This window comes from Populus euphratica, unplaced genomic scaffold (genome assembly GCF_000495115.2).
Source record: "Populus euphratica unplaced genomic scaffold, PopEup_1.0 scaffold231.1, whole genome shotgun sequence".
NCBI lineage: Eukaryota > Viridiplantae > Streptophyta > Magnoliopsida > Malpighiales > Salicaceae > Populus > Populus euphratica.
Genome location: NW_011500112.1, coordinates 25978 through 46431, shown reverse-complemented (window position 1 = coordinate 46431; position 20454 = coordinate 25978). Strand labels below are relative to the sequence as shown.

At 28.4% G+C, this 20454-nt stretch overlaps 2 protein-coding genes across 3 annotated transcripts; both read right to left on the bottom strand.

Annotated features, from left to right (window-relative positions):
- Positions 1-500: 500 nt before the first annotated feature.
- LOC105109817 (UDP-glycosyltransferase 74E2-like) lies at positions 501-5351 on the bottom strand. The gene is given in 4 exon segments (XM_011004649.1): positions 501-511; positions 2607-3417; positions 4618-5007; positions 5010-5351. Coding segments are annotated over 4 exon segments (1482 nt in total). The 5' UTR covers positions 5280-5351.
- A 1231-nt stretch (positions 5352-6582) lies between these two features.
- On the bottom strand, positions 6583-9687 carry LOC105109793 (UDP-glycosyltransferase 74E2-like). Of its 2 annotated transcripts, none has more exons than XM_011004609.1 (3): positions 9334-9687; positions 8917-9295; positions 6583-7449 (listed from the first exon to the last, which is right to left on the bottom strand). In XM_011004609.1, the coding sequence occupies exons 1-3, from the start codon at positions 9606-9608 to the stop codon at positions 6727-6729; spliced, it is 1377 nt and encodes a 458-aa protein (XP_011002911.1). In that variant the 5' UTR covers positions 9609-9687; the 3' UTR covers positions 6583-6726. The 2 variants fall into 2 exon arrangements, with proteins under 2 accessions (XP_011002911.1, XP_011002910.1); XM_011004608.1 differs by having other exon boundaries at positions 8917-9338; positions 9377-9687.
- Positions 9688-20454: the final 10767 nt, after the last annotated feature.

Below are 20454 nucleotides of genomic sequence, written 5' to 3'. Positions count from 1 at the left end.
AATAATTTGTAATTTGAGTTATAAATTTTATCAAGCTAGTTTTATTATAATTGGATTATATAAAAGAAATTAGACAATGACAACAAATAGATTAAATAAAAAAATCACTCTAACTTGAAAAAAAATCATTTTTCAAAAGAAAAGGAAATAAGTATCTCAATTATTAGCCAATTAAATATAAAAGAATAAAATTAGATTAAAAAGAATAATAAACCTGATTTAAGTCAACCCAAATTAGCATGACAAATCTATAATCTAAGTAATATGCATTGAACCAATCTAAGTTAATTCACGATTTAGGTTATAAGATTAGAATAACCCGATAGAAAATAAAACCACAAGGCCCATTTTTTTTAAAAAAAAAAACAATGATGAAATTGACAAAGAAATAAGTTAAAAAAATAATATCAACTCGTGCTAGATTCTTAAACCCGTGATTTGGTTGATAAGATTAGAAGCCCCCTATTTGAAAAAACCACCCCGTGATTTGGTTGATAAGATTAGAAGCCTCCTATTTGAAAAAACCACGAAACTCAATTTTCAATCAATCAAATGTTGAAGGATTAATTTGGAAAAAAAAAATCAATTACACAAAAGGATCCAAAACCAAAAATAAAAATAAAAACAATAAGGATCAAAATTGAAATAAAAAATAAATTAGAGGATAACTAGAAAGTCTTAATTGAATGGTTAAATTAAAAATAAAAATCAATTTAACAAAATAACAAAAAAAAAACAATCAAATAATGAGGACCAAACTATAAAAAATAGCCAATTTAACAAAATAACAAAAAAAAACAATCAAATAATGAGGACCGAACTATAAAAAATAACATATAACAAATTGGGATTAAATAATAAAATTGAAAACAAATCAAGATTTTACAAAAGAATCAAGAATAAGAATTTAAAATCAAACGAATAAAAATTAAAGTTGAAATATCAATAAATAAAAGAATAACTTTAAAATTTTGAATAATCAACGTGAATTTCACAAGAACAAAAGAAAAAAAAAGGAAAAAATAAATAAAGGTCACTAACAAGCCACCCCATGAAAAAGAAGACCTCGTGAAAATCCCCATGTTACAATGGAGGGAGATTTTTGGCCATTAGAAAATACCACATGTAGCATAGAATGTAGTAAGCACCTCTCATACATAGGCGTATTTGCGTTGCACACATCAACTACCTTTTATTTTAAATAAAATTTTATGTTTATTAAAATATCAAACTATCTAACTCAACTTGATAATAACAAAAAAAAAAATTAGATGAAAAGGTCTCTAGAAGCAAGTTTTTAAAATTTTATTTTGAATGATAAATTAATCATTTTACCATGTTTAAAAATGTAGATAGACAAAGAGGCCAATAAATGCTAGTTTTTTCTCATTCCAAGAATTTTTGCAATTTAATTGTTATAATTTATTTTATTTTAATTTCATCATTTAAAGTATGTGACTCATGTTTTCATGTATTTAATATGTTTTGGTCTATTTTATCCCCCTCAACTCATATGTCTAACTCATATATCATGGAATGTTTTGGTGTTAAATTTATAATTAATTTTATAAAATTAAGTTTTAACTTTTTAAAAAACAAATTAAAAGATTAGGGATCAAATTTGACACAAAAGAATAATATAATAACTTCCATAAAAGGTGCCAAAGTTTCATTTGATCCTGTAAGTTTTGATTTTGTTATAATTCATCTCTCTTATTGTAGGTTATTGCATTTTAGTCCTAAAGTTTGTTTTTTTTCTCCTTAAATTTAAGTTCTTGTAATATGATTAGATTATGATCACAATAACTTTTGATTTTGATGTATATGGACTTATCTTTAAGAGATGAACTAAATAGAGTTAGTTTTCACCTTCAATGATGTTAGGAAAAGTACATCAAGTCTTGAAAAAAATTAAAATTTAGTTTGATTTTGAGTTTTAGGTTAATTGAATTGTGTTTTGTTGTTGTAAATGGAGTTTCATAGGTAAATAGTTTTTTTTTTTTTTTATGTTTTGGGTGGAAAAAATGGTTGAAATCTTGGTTGTTGAGATTCAAAGATTTGAATCCTGTTAGTTTTTTTTTATTATGAAAACAAGTTTAATGATTGAAAATATATGTGAGTGGATGACACATTGTTTGCCATTTATTAAAAAAAAGGGGCTTGACTCTAAAGTGTAGATGCATATAAGCATCCTTTTAGTCTTAGATGTCCTTGACCGTGATTCTCCTAGACCTTATTTTTTTTTAATTTTTATATCTTAAAAAATACTATTTAGATAATTAATTATAATAATATTTAAAAATTGTTTAATTATTCCATGATTTTTAACTAATAATTTATATTTTTATTATAATATTTACTTTTTTATGATTATATATGAAATTAATGTGTGCAAGTTAAAACATTAGTGATTAGTACTTGAAAATATATTTTTATTAAAATTTTATATTATTTTTTTTACATTTGAAGTATCAATAACTTCTTAAATAAAGCATATTTTATAACAACAAGTTTAATAATATAAAATATCTTTAATTTATGGTAAATATTTATTTTAAATGTAAATATATCTCACAATTAAAATAATTGATTGTTGCGATTAAATATTAAAAATAAAAAAAAATAAAAAACTAAGTTTAAAAAGAAAATACAAAGAAAAGGTCTCTGATCAGGACTCTTGGTGCTATTGGAGTTGCATGCATTCAAGTTCGCTACAAACTCATCAATGTTCTTGTCAGAGCTTCCACCTTCATCCATAGCCATTACGGCTAGTTTCTTCCATTTCTCAGAATGAGTTCTGATCTCATCCCTTCTTCCACCTTCCGTCATGACTTCCCTTATACACCTCTCTATCTCTTCTTGTGTCACCATCCCATTTTCACCTACCTTTACTCTAACCCCTACTTGCCAAACATCAGCAACAAACTTTGCATTAGTTGGTTGATCTGTCCACTGTGGCATTGCCACCACTGGCACTCCCAAGCTCACAGCCTCTAATGTTGAATTCCAACCACAATGAGTCATGAAGCATCCCACCGATTTGTGAGCCAGGACCTTTGGTTGGGGACTCCAAGTTATGACTAGACCCATCTCTGTTGTCTCCTCTACGAAGTTGCCAGGTAGCTTCTGCTTTTCTGATTCTCTTACAACCCATAGAAAGTGAGTGTTGCTTCTTTTCAGACCCCAGGCCAATTCTGCCATTTGGTCTTCTGTTAAAGCAGCGAAGCCGCCAAATGATACATAAACAACTGAGCCTGGTTCCTTGGAGTCTAACCATTTCATGCAAGTTTCAGAATTTGGCTTGAAGAGGCTGAGACCATAGTCTTTGTCGTCCTCCAGCCGCTTGTCCAAGAACATTGATGGAATTGTTGGTCCTGTTGGCTTGATTGGCCACTTGCTCGCCATCCAGTCGACAATCTGAATAGAAACATTAAGGTGTTTAATTACTGTTTAGCACTGACGTCAAAGAAATAAGTTAGAACGAGTGCTTTGAAGACTCGGACTCAGAGTATAGGGTTTAATGGCCAATTGAATGAAAATAATAGAATTCTATTAACAATTTTTATATATATAATGAGCTCAAGTGCTTGGTATCAGGTTAAAATTTTAACAACCTAACTCCATTAAAAAAAAACAAAAGATTTAAAGCTTGAATTCATTTGCTGTCAATTAACTACGACTTCAGTTTACTCCATCACCAGATCAAAAAGAGCTTGCAACAAACATTTAAAAAGCCTAGGAGCTGATTGACATTGCGTTTTTTATTTGCGCGCGTCTGGGAATGTTTTAAAAATGTGTTTAACATAAAAAAAAATATATATTAAATATATATTTTTTTTAATGTTTTTATAATTTTAATATATTTTTAAATAAAATATATTAAAAAAAACCCTATATAGTACCAAACCCACACTAAATCCTGCACCAGGTGGACAAATGACATGTATTTAGAGGGTTGAAGCCATCCCGCTTCTTCCAAGGAAAAAAAACTCCAATTAATTAGCTTTTGAAAGTTTGAACGGGCGGAAATGTTCCAACAGGCATAGACTGTAAAACGATACAATGCCTAAAACATGTCGTTGGGTACCAATTAGGCATTGTAGCATCGGCCTAAGACGATAAGCTCGGCTAATGCCTATGTTTCAAAGCCAAACGGAAACATGGGTGTGTTTGTTTTTGTTTTTATATTTGCTATAGGATATAACCCTCGACGTCAAAAAATGCAAGAGCAAATTAAACAATAAATTCGTATTTTTATTACTGCAAAAGCAACCAAAAACATGGTAGGTCAGTGAACAATCCAAATTAGATTGTGCCCTATAGGCAGCCCCGTGATTGTATAAGCCTTGTTGATCAAGGCCATACTGTCCGACTTTGAGTAGTAGTTCAAGCCATGACCAGTTCATTATTCACATATAACCGCACTTTTCTTCTTCTTTTAACCACAGGAAATTAATTTCATCGAACTAACATTTAACAGAGGCCTAAGAGCAACCACAACTTGATTGATTTCAATCTATAGAACTAGGAATTATTATATGTTGAATTAAGTCAATCAATCACAGAACTAAAGTCCACGGAGAGTGTAATATATCCTGCAGGGAACTTAAAACGTACCTCATCTTCAAGTTCATTGAAAGTGTTCCCGAGGAGCCAGCTCGCTTCATCTATATTTGAGAACTGGCTAAAAAGGAGGTCATAAACACCGGGATACGAACCTGGACCATGAACAAGGGATGGTAGATCACTGAACTCCAACTGTGGCAGGGAAGGCAGGGACACCGACGATTTTTCTTCCATGGGAATTTTCAAAGCGCCCCCTTGTAGTGTATGGTAATATAAAACAGTAACCGCGCATGATTGGGTGAAAAAGGGACCTCCTTCTATGCCCCAACTCTTGGCCACGTCCAGAACCCATGGTAGAATGGAGTCATATATGATGAATTTAAAAGGGTATTGGCTGGTACTGTTTTTGTCGATGAGCTCAGCTAAGCTTTGCGGCCTTGCGGGATTGTGTCCTTGAAACGCTCGACGTATTCCTTTGCGGTTGCTGCTCTTTCACCTTCTCTGTAGCCATCAAAAATGGGTTCCATGTTGATGGAACAAGCGTTGTCTTGATGCATGGAGGTGCCCATTGAAGTGGGGGTAATTAGCGTGACCTTGAGGCCTTTTGAAGCTAAACGCTTACAGAATTGAAGCATTGGATTTATGTGGCCTTGTATAGGCAGCGGAAGGACTAGCACATGACTTGCACTGCTGGTTTTTTGTTCCCTCTCCATTTTTCTCCAATACCTTCAAACTCTGATCTCTCTCTCCCACCCTCCTCTGCAGTTAGATTGATTGCCGTGCTGAATTTATAACCAATCAATCAAAGCAAAAGGGAGATTTTTCTACAACTGTTTATTTTTATTTTCTCTTTTGGATTTTACTGAAAATAATAATTTAAAAAAACCGAGAGTATCATGGATTTTTTTATAAAATTATTTAGGATTTGTTGGACATTATGTGAAATTTTTTTAGGGTTCATAAATTCTTAATGACTAAGTTGTAATGAATTATATAATCTAATTGTCCATCTTTAATAGTAGTTTAAACGAACCTAAACGAATTACCATTCTAATGCTCATTTTCTAAACGCTTTTATGAACACATTTCTTTTTTCCACTCTCAAATCTATTGTTAACATTCTAATGCTCATTTTCTTCATGTCTAAACTAAATTCCAACAATTAGGATAAGCAAAAATTAAAGTTTTTATAAATATGAATACCCTGAATATATCAAAACTTATTGCCCATGGAGAAAAAAAAATTGTTTCAACATAAAGAAAACAAAAACATAAGGAAATGGACTAACTTAATTAATTACTAGAAATTGCAGAATTTGGATGATCAACTATTAATGGCGTCATATAATTTATTCTTGTGTCCCTCATTCTGAATGTATAAAACTACTATTTTTTGAATGATAAAATAAGTAGTTTAATTGAAAAGGAAATTAAAATATATATGAGGAATGCTATAAATTAAAAAATTAAATGATAATGAAATTCAAATAAAAATTTAATTTTATAAATTATTTCAAATAAAATAAATAATAATCAAAATAATAATAAAAATTTAATATATTAAAAAATTAAAAGATGATGAAATTAAAATAATAATAGTTATACTTTCATAAATCATTTCAAATAAAATAAGTAACAATAAAAAAAATAAGGTTCAAATTTAATAGATAAAAAATTTCAAATAAAAAAATGATAATAAAAAAACAAATATCAATCATAAAAATAAGAATCAAAATTTATATAAAAATTAAATTAAATTAAATTAAATTATAAGGATAAATTAAATTAACAAAATAAAATATATAGCAATCAAAAATTTAAAAATCAAATTTGATATAATTAATAAATAAAATGATATTTCTAATTTTTTTTAAATTTCTAAAAAGTTTTACCCGCTCAAAATAAAAAAAAAAATACTTTCTTATAAATCAAATTAATTTTTTTTACTAAAAAATATTTCTCATTATCAATTTTGTTCTTAAATAAAAAAAAAAAATTAAAAAGTAATTTTCATATAAAATTACTTTTCATAAAACACACGAGCTAACAAATTCCATTGCTTATCCAAAGCAAATGATTACCACGACAATCACATCTAGCATTTAGGGATTCAATGCATGTTTAAGGTCTCTGATCAGGACTCTATGTGCTATTGGAGTTTCATGCATTCAAGTTTGCCACAAACTCCTCAATGTTCTTGTCGGAGCTTCCACCTTCATCCATAGCCATTACGGCTAGTTTCTTCCATTTCTCAGAATGAGTTCTGATCTCATCCCTTCTTCCACCTTCCGTCATGACTTCCCTTATACACCTCTCTATCTCTTCTTGTGTCACCATCCCATTTTCACCTACCTTTACTCTAACCCCTACTTGCCAAACATCAGCAACAAACTTCGCATTAGTTGGTTGATCTGTCCACTGTGGCATTGCCACCATTGGCACTCCCAAGCTCAAAGCCTCTAGTGTTGAATTCCACCCACAATGAGTCATGAAGCATCCCACCGATTTGTGAGCCAGGACCTTTAGTTGAGGACTCCATGTTATGACTAGACCCATCTCTGTTGTCTCCTCTACGAAGTTGCCAGGTAGCTTCTGCTTTTCTGATTCTCTTACAACCCATAGAAAGTGAGTGTTGCTTCTTTTCAGACCCCAGGCCAATTCTGCCATTTGGTCTTCTGTCAGAGTAGCGAGGCTGCCAAATGATACATAAACAACTGAGCCTGGTTCCTTGGAGTCTAACCATTTCATGCAAGTTTCAGAATTTGGCTTGAAGAGGCTGAGACCATAGTCTTTGTCGTCCTCCAGCCGCTTGTCCAAGAACATTGATGGAATTGTTGGTCCTATTGGCTTGATTGGCCACTTGCTCGCCATCCAGTCGACAATCTGAATAGAAACATTAAGGTGTTTAACTACTGTTTAGCACTGACGTCAAAGAAATAAGTTAGAACGAGTACTTTGAAGACTCGGACTCAGAGTATAGGGTTTAATGGCCAATTGAATGAAAATAATAGAATGCTATTATCTAATATTTTAAAAGTGTCCGGGAATATTGCCTTTTTTATTTGCTGTGTCCGGGAATATTTTAAAAGTGTGTTTAACATAAAAAATATTAAATTAATATTTTTTTAGTGTACTTATATTTTTGATGTATTGATGTTAAAAATAAAAGGATTTTAATTTTTTAATTTTAATATATTTTGAAGTAAAATATATTTTAAAAAAGTAACTTGTATCAGTAACAAACCCACACGAAATCCTGCACTCGGTGGACAAATGAAATTTATTTTGAGGGTTGAATTCATCCCGCTTCTTCCAGGGAACAAACTCCAATTAATTAGCTTTCGAAGGTTTGAAAGGGTGGAAATGTTCCAACAGCCATACCATCAATATCAGCAAGAAATGATATTTGCTAGAAAACATTTCAAATCAATACTGAAATTAAAACATTGCCAGCTACATAGAAAAAGGTTGCTATCCTGTATTACAGATTTATTGGAGAAGACATGCATGCAAGTTGGACTTTTTCTCGTGTGGTAAAATGGGAATCCCATTCAAAGTGATGTGACAACGCTACAATGCCTAAAACATGTCGGTAACTCGATAAGTTTGGCTAATGCCTATGTTTCAAAGCCAAACGGAAACCATGGTATGTCAGTGTACACAGTCCAAATTAGATACATGGGCGAGTGCAGAAAAACGTAACTATGTCCGATTGTGTTTTTGTTTGTTTTTATGTTTACCGTGGGGTATAATTCTTCATAACAAATAATATAAGAGCAAAACAATAAATTCATATTTTTACTATTGCGTTTTCTGGTTTTAGTAATGAGCAACCGAAAACATGGCGTTTTTACTATTGTGTTTTAGTAATGAGGAACCGAAAAAGCACTTTAAAAAACAAATACACAAGCACACAGCTAAAAGCTATAAAACAAAAGCAACCGAAAACCTGTCAGGTCAGTATGCAATCCAAATTAGATGGCCGAGTGCAGAAAAAATGTAACCAGTGTTGCACTCACCACTCAAAATAAAAGCAACAGCAAAAACACAATGAGTGTTGCTGTCTGACTTTGACTAGTAGTTTATAATGAATGTTATTGTCTGACTTTGAATAGTGGTTCAAACTATGACCAATTCATTATTCACATATAACCGCACTTTTCTTCTTCTTTTAACCACAGGAAATTAATTTCATCGAACTAACATTTAACAGAGGCCTAAGAGCAACCACAACTTGATTGATTTCAATCTATAGAACTAGGAATTATTATATGTTGAATTAAGTCAATCAATCACAGAACTAAAGTGCACGGAGAGTGTAATATATCCTGCAGGGAACTTAAAACGTACCTCATCTTCAAGTTCATTGAAAGTGTTCCAGAGGAGCCAGCTCGCTTCATCTATATTTGAGAACTGGCTAAAAAGGAGATCATAAATACCGGGATACGAACCTGGACCATGAACAAGGGATGGTAGATCACTGAACTCCAACTGTGGCAGGGAAGGCAGGGACACCGACGATTTTTCTTCCATGGGAATTTTCAAAGCGCCCCCTTGTAGTGTATGGTAATATAAAACAGTAACCGCGCATGATTGGGTGAAAAAGGGACCTCCTTCTATGCCCCAACTCTTGGCCACGTCCAGAACCCATGGTAGAATGGAGTCATATATGATGAATTTAAAAGGGTATTGGCTGGTACTGTTTTTGTCGATGAGCTCAGCTAAGCTTTGCGGGATTGTGTCCTTGAAACGCGCGACGTATTCCTCTGCGGGATTGTGTCCTTGAAACGCTCGACGTATTCCTTTGCGGTTGCTGCTCTTTCACCTTCTCTGTAGCCATCAAAAATGGGTTCCATGTTGATGGAACAAGCGTTGTCTTGATGCATGGAGGTGCCCATTGAAGTGGGGGTAATTAGCGTGACCTTGAGGCCTTTTGAAGCTAAACGCTTACAGAATTGAAGCATTGGATTTATATGGCCTTGTATAGGCAGCGGAAGGACTAGCACATGACTTGCACTGCTGGTTTTTTGTTCCCTCTCCATTTTTCTCCAATACCTTCAAACTCTGATCTCTCTCTCTCTCTCCCACCCTCCTCTGCAGTTAGATTGATTGCCGTGCTGAATTTATAACCTATCAATCAAAGCGAAAGGGAGATTTTTCTACTACTCTTTTTTTTTACTCTTTTTTTTTTTCTCTCTTTTGGATTTTACTGAAAATAATAATTTAAAAAAACCTAGAGTTTCATGGATTTTTTTATAAAATTATTTAGGATTTGTTGGACATTATGTGAAATTTTTTTAGGGTTCATAAATTCTTAATGACTAAGTTGTAATGAATTATATAATCTAATTGTCCATCTTTAATAGTAATTTAAACGAATCTGAACGAAGTACCATTCTAATGCTCATTTTCTAAACGCTTTTATGAACACATTTCTTTTTTCCACTCTCAAATCTATTGTTAACATTCTAATGCTCATTTTCTTCATGTCTAAACTAAATTCCAACAATTAGGATAAGCAAAAATTAAAGTTTTTATAAATATGAATACCCTGAATATATCAAAACTTATTGCCCATGGAGAAAAAAAAATTGTTTCAACATCAAAAAAACAACAAATTAAAACTAGAACAAACATGTAATAATGGATTCAAAATTAAGCATGGTCCATTGGTTTTATACCATTCATAACTGCGAAGTTTCTCTTGCCTCTTTTCTAAATAGAGATAAAGGGCCGAAATTAGAAATGTTAAAAAAAAAACACTTAATATTATTAGAAATTCCTAGGAAAATATCATATTTATAAAATGAGAGTATCATGGATTTTTTTATAAAATTATTTAGGATTTGTTGGACATTATGTGAAATTTTTTTAGGGTTCATAAATTCTTAATGACTAAGTTGTAATGAATTATATAATCTAATTGTCTATCTTTAATAGTAATTTAAACGAATCTGAACGAATTACCATTCTAATGCTCATTTTCTAAACGCTTTTATGAACACATTTCTTTTTTCCACTCTCAAATCTATTGTTAACATTCTAATGCTCATTTTCTTCATGTCTAAACTAAATTCCAACAATTAGGATAAGCAAAAATTAAAGTTTTTATAAATATGAATACCCTGAATATATCAAAACTTATTGCCCATGGAGAAAAAAAATTTGTTTCAACATTTAAAAAAACAACAAATTAAAACTAGAACAAACATGTAATAATGGATTCAAAATTAAGCATGGTCCATTGGTTTTATACCATTCATAACTGCGAAGTTTCTCTTGCCTCTTTTCTAAATAGAGATAAAGGGCCGAAACTAGAAATGTTATAAAAAAAACACTTAATATTATTAGAAATTCCTAGGAAAATATCATATTCATAAAATAAAAACATGAATGCATTCCTATAAATGTGGAAAATATAATAAACTATTTAAGTATAAACTAATTGTTAATTCATTCATAACTATCTAGTTAAAATAATAATATATTTTAATTGAATTTTTAGTTTTGTTGTACTGAAAAGGCATGATATTATATTTATAGAGAAAACCTAATATCTTTAATAAATAACAAAATATCACTTAATTTATCTATTAAAGAATATTATATATTTTATTTCAGGATAGTTATTAGAAATGTATATGATCATATTCTTTCTTGATTTTTTTAGTTCTGAAATTTTCATTTTCTATATTAATTATACTTTAATCTTCACTTTTTAAAATTTATTAATAATGAAGTTAGTTTTGATTAGTCATTTCAATTTAATTTTTTACTAATAATTCTCCGTTTGTTTGCAGGAAAGTTGTTTCTTTTTGGAAAATGAATTTCAGGGAAAATGAATTCCTAGAAAGTGAATTATTTTTTGATGTTTGGTAGTGTTATGAAAAATGAACTAAAAAATACTTTCCAGTGTTTTGTTATGTTATGGAAAGTAAACTGGAAAATAATTTATTAATATTTTATTTTTCTCAATTTTATTAAAATAATAAGTAATAAATCTTACAAATTAAAAAGTTGAATAAGAATGAAATTAAAAAAAATATATAATTTCATAAATTATCTCAAATAAAATAAATAATAATCAAAATAATAAAGATCAAATCTAAAAAAAAAAGAGATGAAGAAATTAAAATAATAATAATTAACATTTCATAAAGTATTTCAAATAAAATAAGTAACAATAAAAGGAATGAGGATCAAATTTGATAGATAAAAAATTTCAATAAAAAAATAATAGGAGAAAAGCAAATAACAATTATAAAAATGATGATCAAAGTTAATATAAAAATTAAATTTTAAGAAATTAAATTAAAAAATAAATATTCAAAACAAAATATATATAGCAATCAAAAGTGTGAGGATCAAATTTGATATAATCAGAAAAAAAAATAACATTTCTAAATTTTTCACAACTTTCAAAAAGTGTTTTTCACTCAAATTTTTTAGGAAAATACTTTTCTAAAAACCAAGCTAAATTTTTCTTCTATTGGAAAGTGTTTTCCGTTGACCAACTTTTCTAACAGCAAACAAACACAAGAAAATTTGGAAAGTGATTTCCCGAAAATCACTTTCCGGAAAACAAACACAGTCAAAAAGAAAAATATTTTTCTAAAAACCAAGCCAAATTTTTCTTTGACTGAAAAGTATTTTTTGTTGACTGAAAAATATTTTTCATTGACTGAAAAGTATTTTCTGTTGATCGGAAAATGTTTTTCTTTTATCAACTTTTCTATGATAAAAAAACACAGGAAAGTTTAGAAAGTGGTTTCTCGGAAATGACTTTCTAGAAAACAAACATGACCTTAATATAAATGAACTATTAAATTTTTAATATATTGGTTGAAATATAAATCATGATCCTTATTAAAATAAAATAAAATAATTTAATTTATTATTAATTTAATTAATCAATTAATTTATATTTAAAAATTAAATATAATATTATCTAACAATATATAATAATATCTAAATATAAAAAAATTATACATGATTCGAATTACCTTTTCATTAATTATTTTCTTTAAAGAAGTAAAGTTAGAGGAAAATTTTAGCTAGTAATTTTTTTGGAGAGAGAGATAAACCAGATAAGGTAACGAAGTAGAAATTGGTTCTTATGATATCCGCACAAATAAAAATTGATAATGCTAATTAAAAGTGTAGGACACTTGGACAATTACGTGGGGATGTGGGAGCAAGAAGAAAAAAAAAGGACAAGATGGGTGTCCTTAGAATGTGAATCCGAATTTGCATGTGACGTGTGTGCTTACGTTAATCGCGCAATCGTGATTTTGAACCTAACTATACTTGTGCTGGCGCTACCATTGAAGGACGTAATTTGTATATTAAAAGGTAAGATATTTCATATTAACATAACAAATCTGTGTTATATGTAATGATATTGAGATAATTTGATATAAAATTATTTTAAAAATTTTTAAAATTATTAAAAAAATTATATTAAAAAATAATATAAAAAATAAAATAAAATAAAAATTAATTTTTATTAACTTTTTAAATCTATTATTCGGATCGTCAGATTAAAATCACTATACATGAAAACATTATAAAATCCACTCTCTAGAAAATAAAATATTGAAAGATAAAATTAAAAAAGTTATATAAAAAATTTAAAATAGAAAATAAAAATTAAAATAATGAGAGTTAAATAAAAAAGAATAAAAACATTAACAAAAACAAAAACATAAAATATATTATTAACTTGGATTGAAGGATAAAATTAAAAACAATAAAATTTTTATAAATAAAGTTAGGAAGAAAAAGAAATCATCATGATAAAAAAAATTGAACATGTAGAATTTCTCAATGTGTTTTCTTACATAAAAAACCATAAATATAAATTGAAAAACTTAAGTATGCATCCAATTAAATAACTCACAAACTATTGTGTAAATAAATTTAAAAAATTATTACCAATAAATAAAAAAAACATAGTTGGAAAAGTTGAAAGACAGATATAAATTAATAAATTTAATATTGCAACATGTATCATTTAGATTATTGTAATTAATAAATTTATTTATTAAAATAAATTTATAATAGAAACTAACACACATAAAATCTATAAAATAAAATTAAAGAAGAAAAAAAATACCATGCAAGAATGCATATATTAAATATCATAAAAATTTGATTTTTAATATATATAATATAGATGAATCAAACTACTCTCTTAATAAATTAAACACATCCAATACAATAATATTAATTAAAAAAGTCAAAAAAATCATAGAAAAAGAGTATGAATTAAAACATAAATTTAAAAATTACTTTAAATTAAAAAAGTATTAATAAAAAAGTCAAAGTTAAAAAAAAAGAAAGAAAAAAGAACGATACAAGCCTAATTCAAAAGATATTTAAGAAAATAATATGGTTTATAGTTTGCACTATGAAGAGCAATGCAACCTCCATTATTATGATAGGTTGCACTATTTCCAGTAATAAAATCTAATATTTTTTTAAATATAAAGATTGTGTTAAGCAGAATTACATGATAAATTAAAACTTTTAAGGTTACACTTTTTTTATTAGCATAATCTAAAAAATAAACACAGATGCAACAAATTATATTATAACCCAGAACAATGTAACTTATTTAAAATATAAAAAATATATTGTGAAAATTATACTAAAAGTACATATTAACATATTAAAACGGTTTAAAGATATATATAAAAAATTTAAAAAAAAATTCAAAACATTTAAACATTACTGTACAAACAAACCAAGTCTAAGACATATATTTCACATGGATTAAAAGACATTAGGGTCTTAATTCTTGACCAAACAATAACTTTCTTTTCAACCAAACAATATCAACTTCCCTTCTTTTCAACCATGCAAGGTTGTCATCACATTTTTCATATAACATTTAATTTTTACAACATAGTACTAAAAGTTTAACTAAATCCCATGACTACTTAATTCTTAATTTTACTATTATTTAAGTTTAACAAAATCCCATGACTACTTAATTCTTAATTTTACTATCATTTTAGGTTTAATAACAAATCCATAAACATTTATCTTCAAATACTTGCTCTCATTTTATCAAATACTTAATGGATATCTTAAACAACAATTCTTTTACATGAAATTTAACTATACCCAAAACTTTCCAACATATCAAGCATAACTTAAATACAACACAATAATTCAAAAGTACTTTCTTCATTATTAATACATCAAAACAATATAGTATAACAAATTTTCCAAACCTTACCAAGAAAATTCCTTGCAATGGGCCGCCACTTTAGGCTCAATTTTCTTCCAATTAGTTTTCAATTTCTTTAAAAGACACCTTAATCATCATGTTGTCTAAACCTTTTTTAGCTAATAATTACATAATTTTGAGTTTCCTTTAATAATAACTCATGAACCCTAAAAAATTCAAAACTTAAATATCCATTTAAATTGTTTCATGAAAATATTCTTCAATTTCAAACTAGATTATCATTTCTATTTGGATGCGATATATGTAGAGATATTAAAACCAAATTATGTAAACCGAGTTAGTAAGATAGCATACATAGTTGGTTGGGTTTGTGTTTATTTAGTGAAAATCCACTTGTGGGCAATTGCCCTATTAATTTCCCTAAAATGTAAGTAATAGTCCTTATAATTTAATAGAAGTTTAAAATATGTAGTTTTTATATTAAAATTATTTAATTTATCTCTAATCAACTTCTCTTTTCTATGTAGAGCTAAATTAAAAGATATGAAGATAATTCAACATATATATAATACAAGCATCGAGTTAGTAATTCTTCGATCATATTTTTCTTTCAAATTCATCCTTTTGTGTTTAAATTGGTGGCCAATTGTTTATAATTTATCAAGAAAGGAAAATATTAAAAAAAAAATAGATTAAAGCAAACAAATACAGGAATCATGTTGCTATTTTAAAATTTGTATGAAATAGATAAATTTGGTTCTCCTACTTTTTAATCTATAAATTATTTGTCCCTTTAGTTTTCAAAAATTTTCTTTCATGATAAACTTCATTTCTTTTAATTTTCAATTCTTAGGTTGAAGGGAAAAGAGATAAGATCACTGAATTTTAGTGATAGAGAGAGAAAATAGTTTGTTAACACCAATTCTGATTGCGAAAAATATTAATTTTAATATCAATGAGTTTCATTTGGTGAGATGAGTTCTATTGAATCCTTAACCTTGCTTAAGAGAATATATATGATTTTATGAATTTTTTTAAATTCAGGTTGATTTTTGTGTTTTTGATCGATGTTTTGGTTATTTGAAGCCATAAATGAGTTTATTATGCAGGCTATTTCTTAGGTTTTCTGAGTAATAAATGAGTTGAAAAAAATTTAAGCTGAAAATACCCTTTTCTTGACTTCCAAACAACCTTTCAATCACCAAATTCTAGGGCAACAAATATTGCAATGTTTACAATTTTTTTTTTAAATTAAAAGATAGATGACATATTATCTACTCTAATATAAAAACATTAGAGGCATGGTCCAGTGCTTTTATTTTTAGGTCAGACATGATAGTCACTCAAGCCTATATGCTTGCTTTCTATTTGTTAGTCCATCAATTTTGTTTGCTTCTTTTTTAATTCAATTTCATTCAAATAAATAATTATATAGGGTTATATTTGTCTCATGAATCAAGTCACAATTTTTATAAGTTTACATAGGTTGGCTTGAGTTTTATTTAGGTTCAAGTTTTTAGATTTTTTTTAAATTTCATCATTTAATATCGAGATAATTAGAAATTAAGATTCATAATTTTTTGTTAATTTTATTTTCATGACGCTATCACAGTTTTATGACATGAGTTGCACATTTAATAGGTTAACTAAGGCTGACTTAGGTTAATTTTTTTTTTTAATTTTATCCTTTAAAACTCGGTTGATTGGGGATTATATTTCATATTTTTTAACACTTATTTTTTATAGAGTTATTATAGTCTTATAATCTAAATTATAAATTTGATGTATTAATTCTAATTGATCTGACATAATCAAATATATTTTTATTTTATATTATTTTTTAAAATGTAATCTATATATTTTTTAAGTTAGACTACGGTTTAGACTTGCTTAATCGGGTTGTATTAGTAATTGCCGTCAGTAATTTTTTTTGGCATCCCAAAAAAATTGATTTGGCTCATGCTACAATGATGTAGTAAACTCCTATCTAATTAACCAATGGGGTGACACACGAATGATTCACAAACAAAACCCTCACAAACAAAACCCTTACAAAGCTCTGCAAAAATCAAGCCAATTTACCCATCCATGAAATCGTCCATTTGTCTTTTACAAGGTCGCACAATTTAAAATATATTTTAAAAAATAATATAGTTTGAAGTTCACAGTCGAATGAGAAATAGCATCCTTACATTTTGTAATGAGTAATCATTTACAGGAAGTAACACATCAATCTTAAATTTGGAAAAACACAAAAAGATAATTATAAAAATAATAAAAATATAAAATATCAATGAATCAATATTTAAACTAAGGAGAAGATATCAATCTTTTAGTCGTGCCAGCAATGTTTACAATCAATGTTTACAATTTTTTTTTTTAAATTAAAAGATAGATGACATATTATCTCCTCTAATATAAAAACATTAGAGGCATGGTCCAATGCTTTTATTTTTAGGTTAGATATGATAGTCACTCAAGCCTATATGCTTGCTTTCTATTTGTTAGTCCATCAATTTTGTTTGCTTCTTTTTTAATTCAATTTCATTCAAATAAATAATTATATAGGGTTATATTTGTCTCATGAATCAAGTCACAATTTTTATAAGTTTACATAGGTTGGCTTGAGTTTTATTTAGGTTCAAGTTTTTAGATTTTTTTTAAATTTCATCATTTAATATTGAGATAATTAGGAACTAAGATTCATAATTTTTTGTTAATTTTATTTTTATGAGGCTATTACAGTTTTATGACACGAGTTGCACATTTAATAGGTTAACTGAGGCTGACTTAGGTTAATTATTTTTTTTAGTTTTATCCTTTAAAACTCGGTTGATTGGGGATTATATTTCATATTTTTTCACACTTATTTTTTATAGAGTTATTATAGCCTTATAATCTAAATTATAAATTTGTGTATTAATTCTAATTGATCTGATATAATCAAATATATTTTTATTTTAATATTATTTTTGAAAATACAATCTGTATATTTTTTAAGTTAGACTATTGTTTAGACTTGCTTAGTCGGGTTGTATTAGTAATTGCCGTCAGTAATTTTTTTTGGCATCCCAAAAAAATTGATTTGGCTCATGCTACAATGATGTAGTAAACTCCTATCTAATTAACCAATGGGGTGACACACGAATGATTCACCAACAAAACCCTTGCAAAGCTCGACAGAGAATGCAAAAATCAAGCCAATTTACCCATCCATGAAATCGTCCATTTGTTTTTTACAAGGTCTCACAATTTAAAACATATTTGAAAAAATAATACAGTTTGAAGTTTATAGTCGAATGAGAAATAGCATCCATACATTTTGTAGTGAGTAATCATCTGCAGGAAGTAACGCATCAATCTTAAATTTGGAAGAACACAAAAAGATAATCATAAAAATAATAAAAATATGAAATATCGATGAATTAATATTTGAACTAGAAATCTAAAAGATTACCAATTGGAATAATCTTCACCCAGCTTATACCCTTTATTAGATAAAATCTTAGCAACATCTTTATTGGTCACCACAAAAGCAAAAATCTTGAAATAGAAGAGGAAGACAAAATCTTACCAGCACCTTATATCAAGGAGCCATGACATGTGACAGCACACGCCAATTAGACTGACTAGTGGGCCTCATAAGGTAGCAATTAATATTATGAAAAAATTATTTTTTTGAATATTTTTTGATTAAAAATATATTATATATATATATTAAAATTTATTTTTGATATTAACATATTAAAATAAAAAATAAAAAAATATCATTTTAGTATATTTTAGAATAAAAATTATTTTAAAAAATAATCATTATTATCCTTTAAATACCCTTGAAATCCTCGACCAAACCGTAATTTTTCTTTTCAAGCAGACAATATCAAAATCCGTCCACGTCCAAAGAACTTCTGGTCCAGAAGCACACGTACAGGCAAATCTAATTATAGCCCACTTTCCGCTATTTTTATTCCGTCATGTTCGTATCTCTTGCAAAATCCCATAGAGAAAATTCCAAAACACACCAACTGTCTCTCCCAGTGAAAAACAGGTTGGAGGCATCATCATCACCAGGAAGTTCTTCGCTGGCAAGTCCAAGTATTCAAATGGTTTCGAAATCAGTTTGGTAAGTTAGTCTTTTAAGATTAATATGGATATTTGAATCTGTTTATATATATTTTATTAATTTTAAAGTTCTTCTTGATAAGTTCTTTGATGCATCTCAGTATAACTTCCATAATTAGCAAAGTGGTCTTTGGTCTCCACTAACACCTGCCAGAAGGGTTTTCTTGGCTTCACCAGCAGGCCACTTTTATTCCGAAGATGAGTTTTTCTCAAAGCTTACTGCATTGGGAAGCTTAAGGATTGTAAGAAAAGGTTAATTAACTTGAAAAATTAATATTGAATCCTAAGCATTTCCGTTTAACCACGACGTACGTACACCGTGTATTTTTTCTGATACACATGGCCACATGTAACGCTGTGCTACTTTCTTACAATCAACGGAGGCAAAAGGGTACCCAGTCCAAAACATATTTTTAAAACCTTGCCTGACTTCATGGTCTAACTCCGAATTCAGGGTTAAAACTGAGTCTAGTTTATGAAAAAATAAGGATGGTTAAAAATCTGATTGACCTGATCATAAATTCAATTATAACTTGTTAATTATTTTTTAAATTAAAATAATGTTGTTTGAATTTATAAAAAAAATTAGAGTTAACTTGGGTGACTTGGTCAAAACTTGGTGACTTGGTTAAAACCCGTTACCCAGGCCTTAAGCAAGGTTGATTACCGGGCCGAGTTTAAGAACACTGGTCCAAAAGAACCCTTAAAGCATATGGTCTTGTATAATGTTTGTATACCTTTTAGGTGACTAATGCACCTTGACTCCAATGGAACAATACTGTATGCCATTGTTCTTTTTGTTACTTGTATAATATATGTATCTGATTAGTACTTAAAAGTATATTTTTATCAAGGTTTTATATCATTATTTTGCACTTGAAGTATCAATAACTCCTTAACTAAATCATGTTTTATAATAACAAGTTGATACATATAAGATACCTTTAATTTGTGGTAAATGTTTATTTTAAATGCAGGCCTATCATATAAATGAAAGGATTGATTGATGACTTGAAGAACTTAAATAAAGGATTGATTGATAAGTTTAAGTACTGAAATTGAAAGGACAAAGAAAGGGCCAAACTTAGAAAACAGATGTTGGTTCAACCCAAACTGGAACACTGTTCGATCATTAGGTCATATCTAGAGCTATAGATCTTGGATTTAGGTCTGCTCTATATAGATGGAAAGCTAAGACATAGGCCTAAAACATTTATAGAACTTAATTCTACTATTTGGAAGTCCAAATCTTAACAACAACAGAGAAGTCTGAATTTGTCCCGCAACTCAAACACTGTTCAGTATTTAACTCATATCTGGAGTTCTAGAAGTCCAAATGACCTCAATTATTTTTTCTTAGAAAGCTGAGATAATTTTCTAGAACTTTTATCTTAATGTTTGATACTAACATGTTTTGTATTTGTTATCTTGTGCACTTTTAATACTTTGCTTGTTAAATGGTTATTCTAGATTTATATTGTATAACACTTGGTACAACAAATACTCACCACAACAAATACCTGGCACTTTCATAGCCCATACTGTATGGTATAACACCTGACTGAGCTATG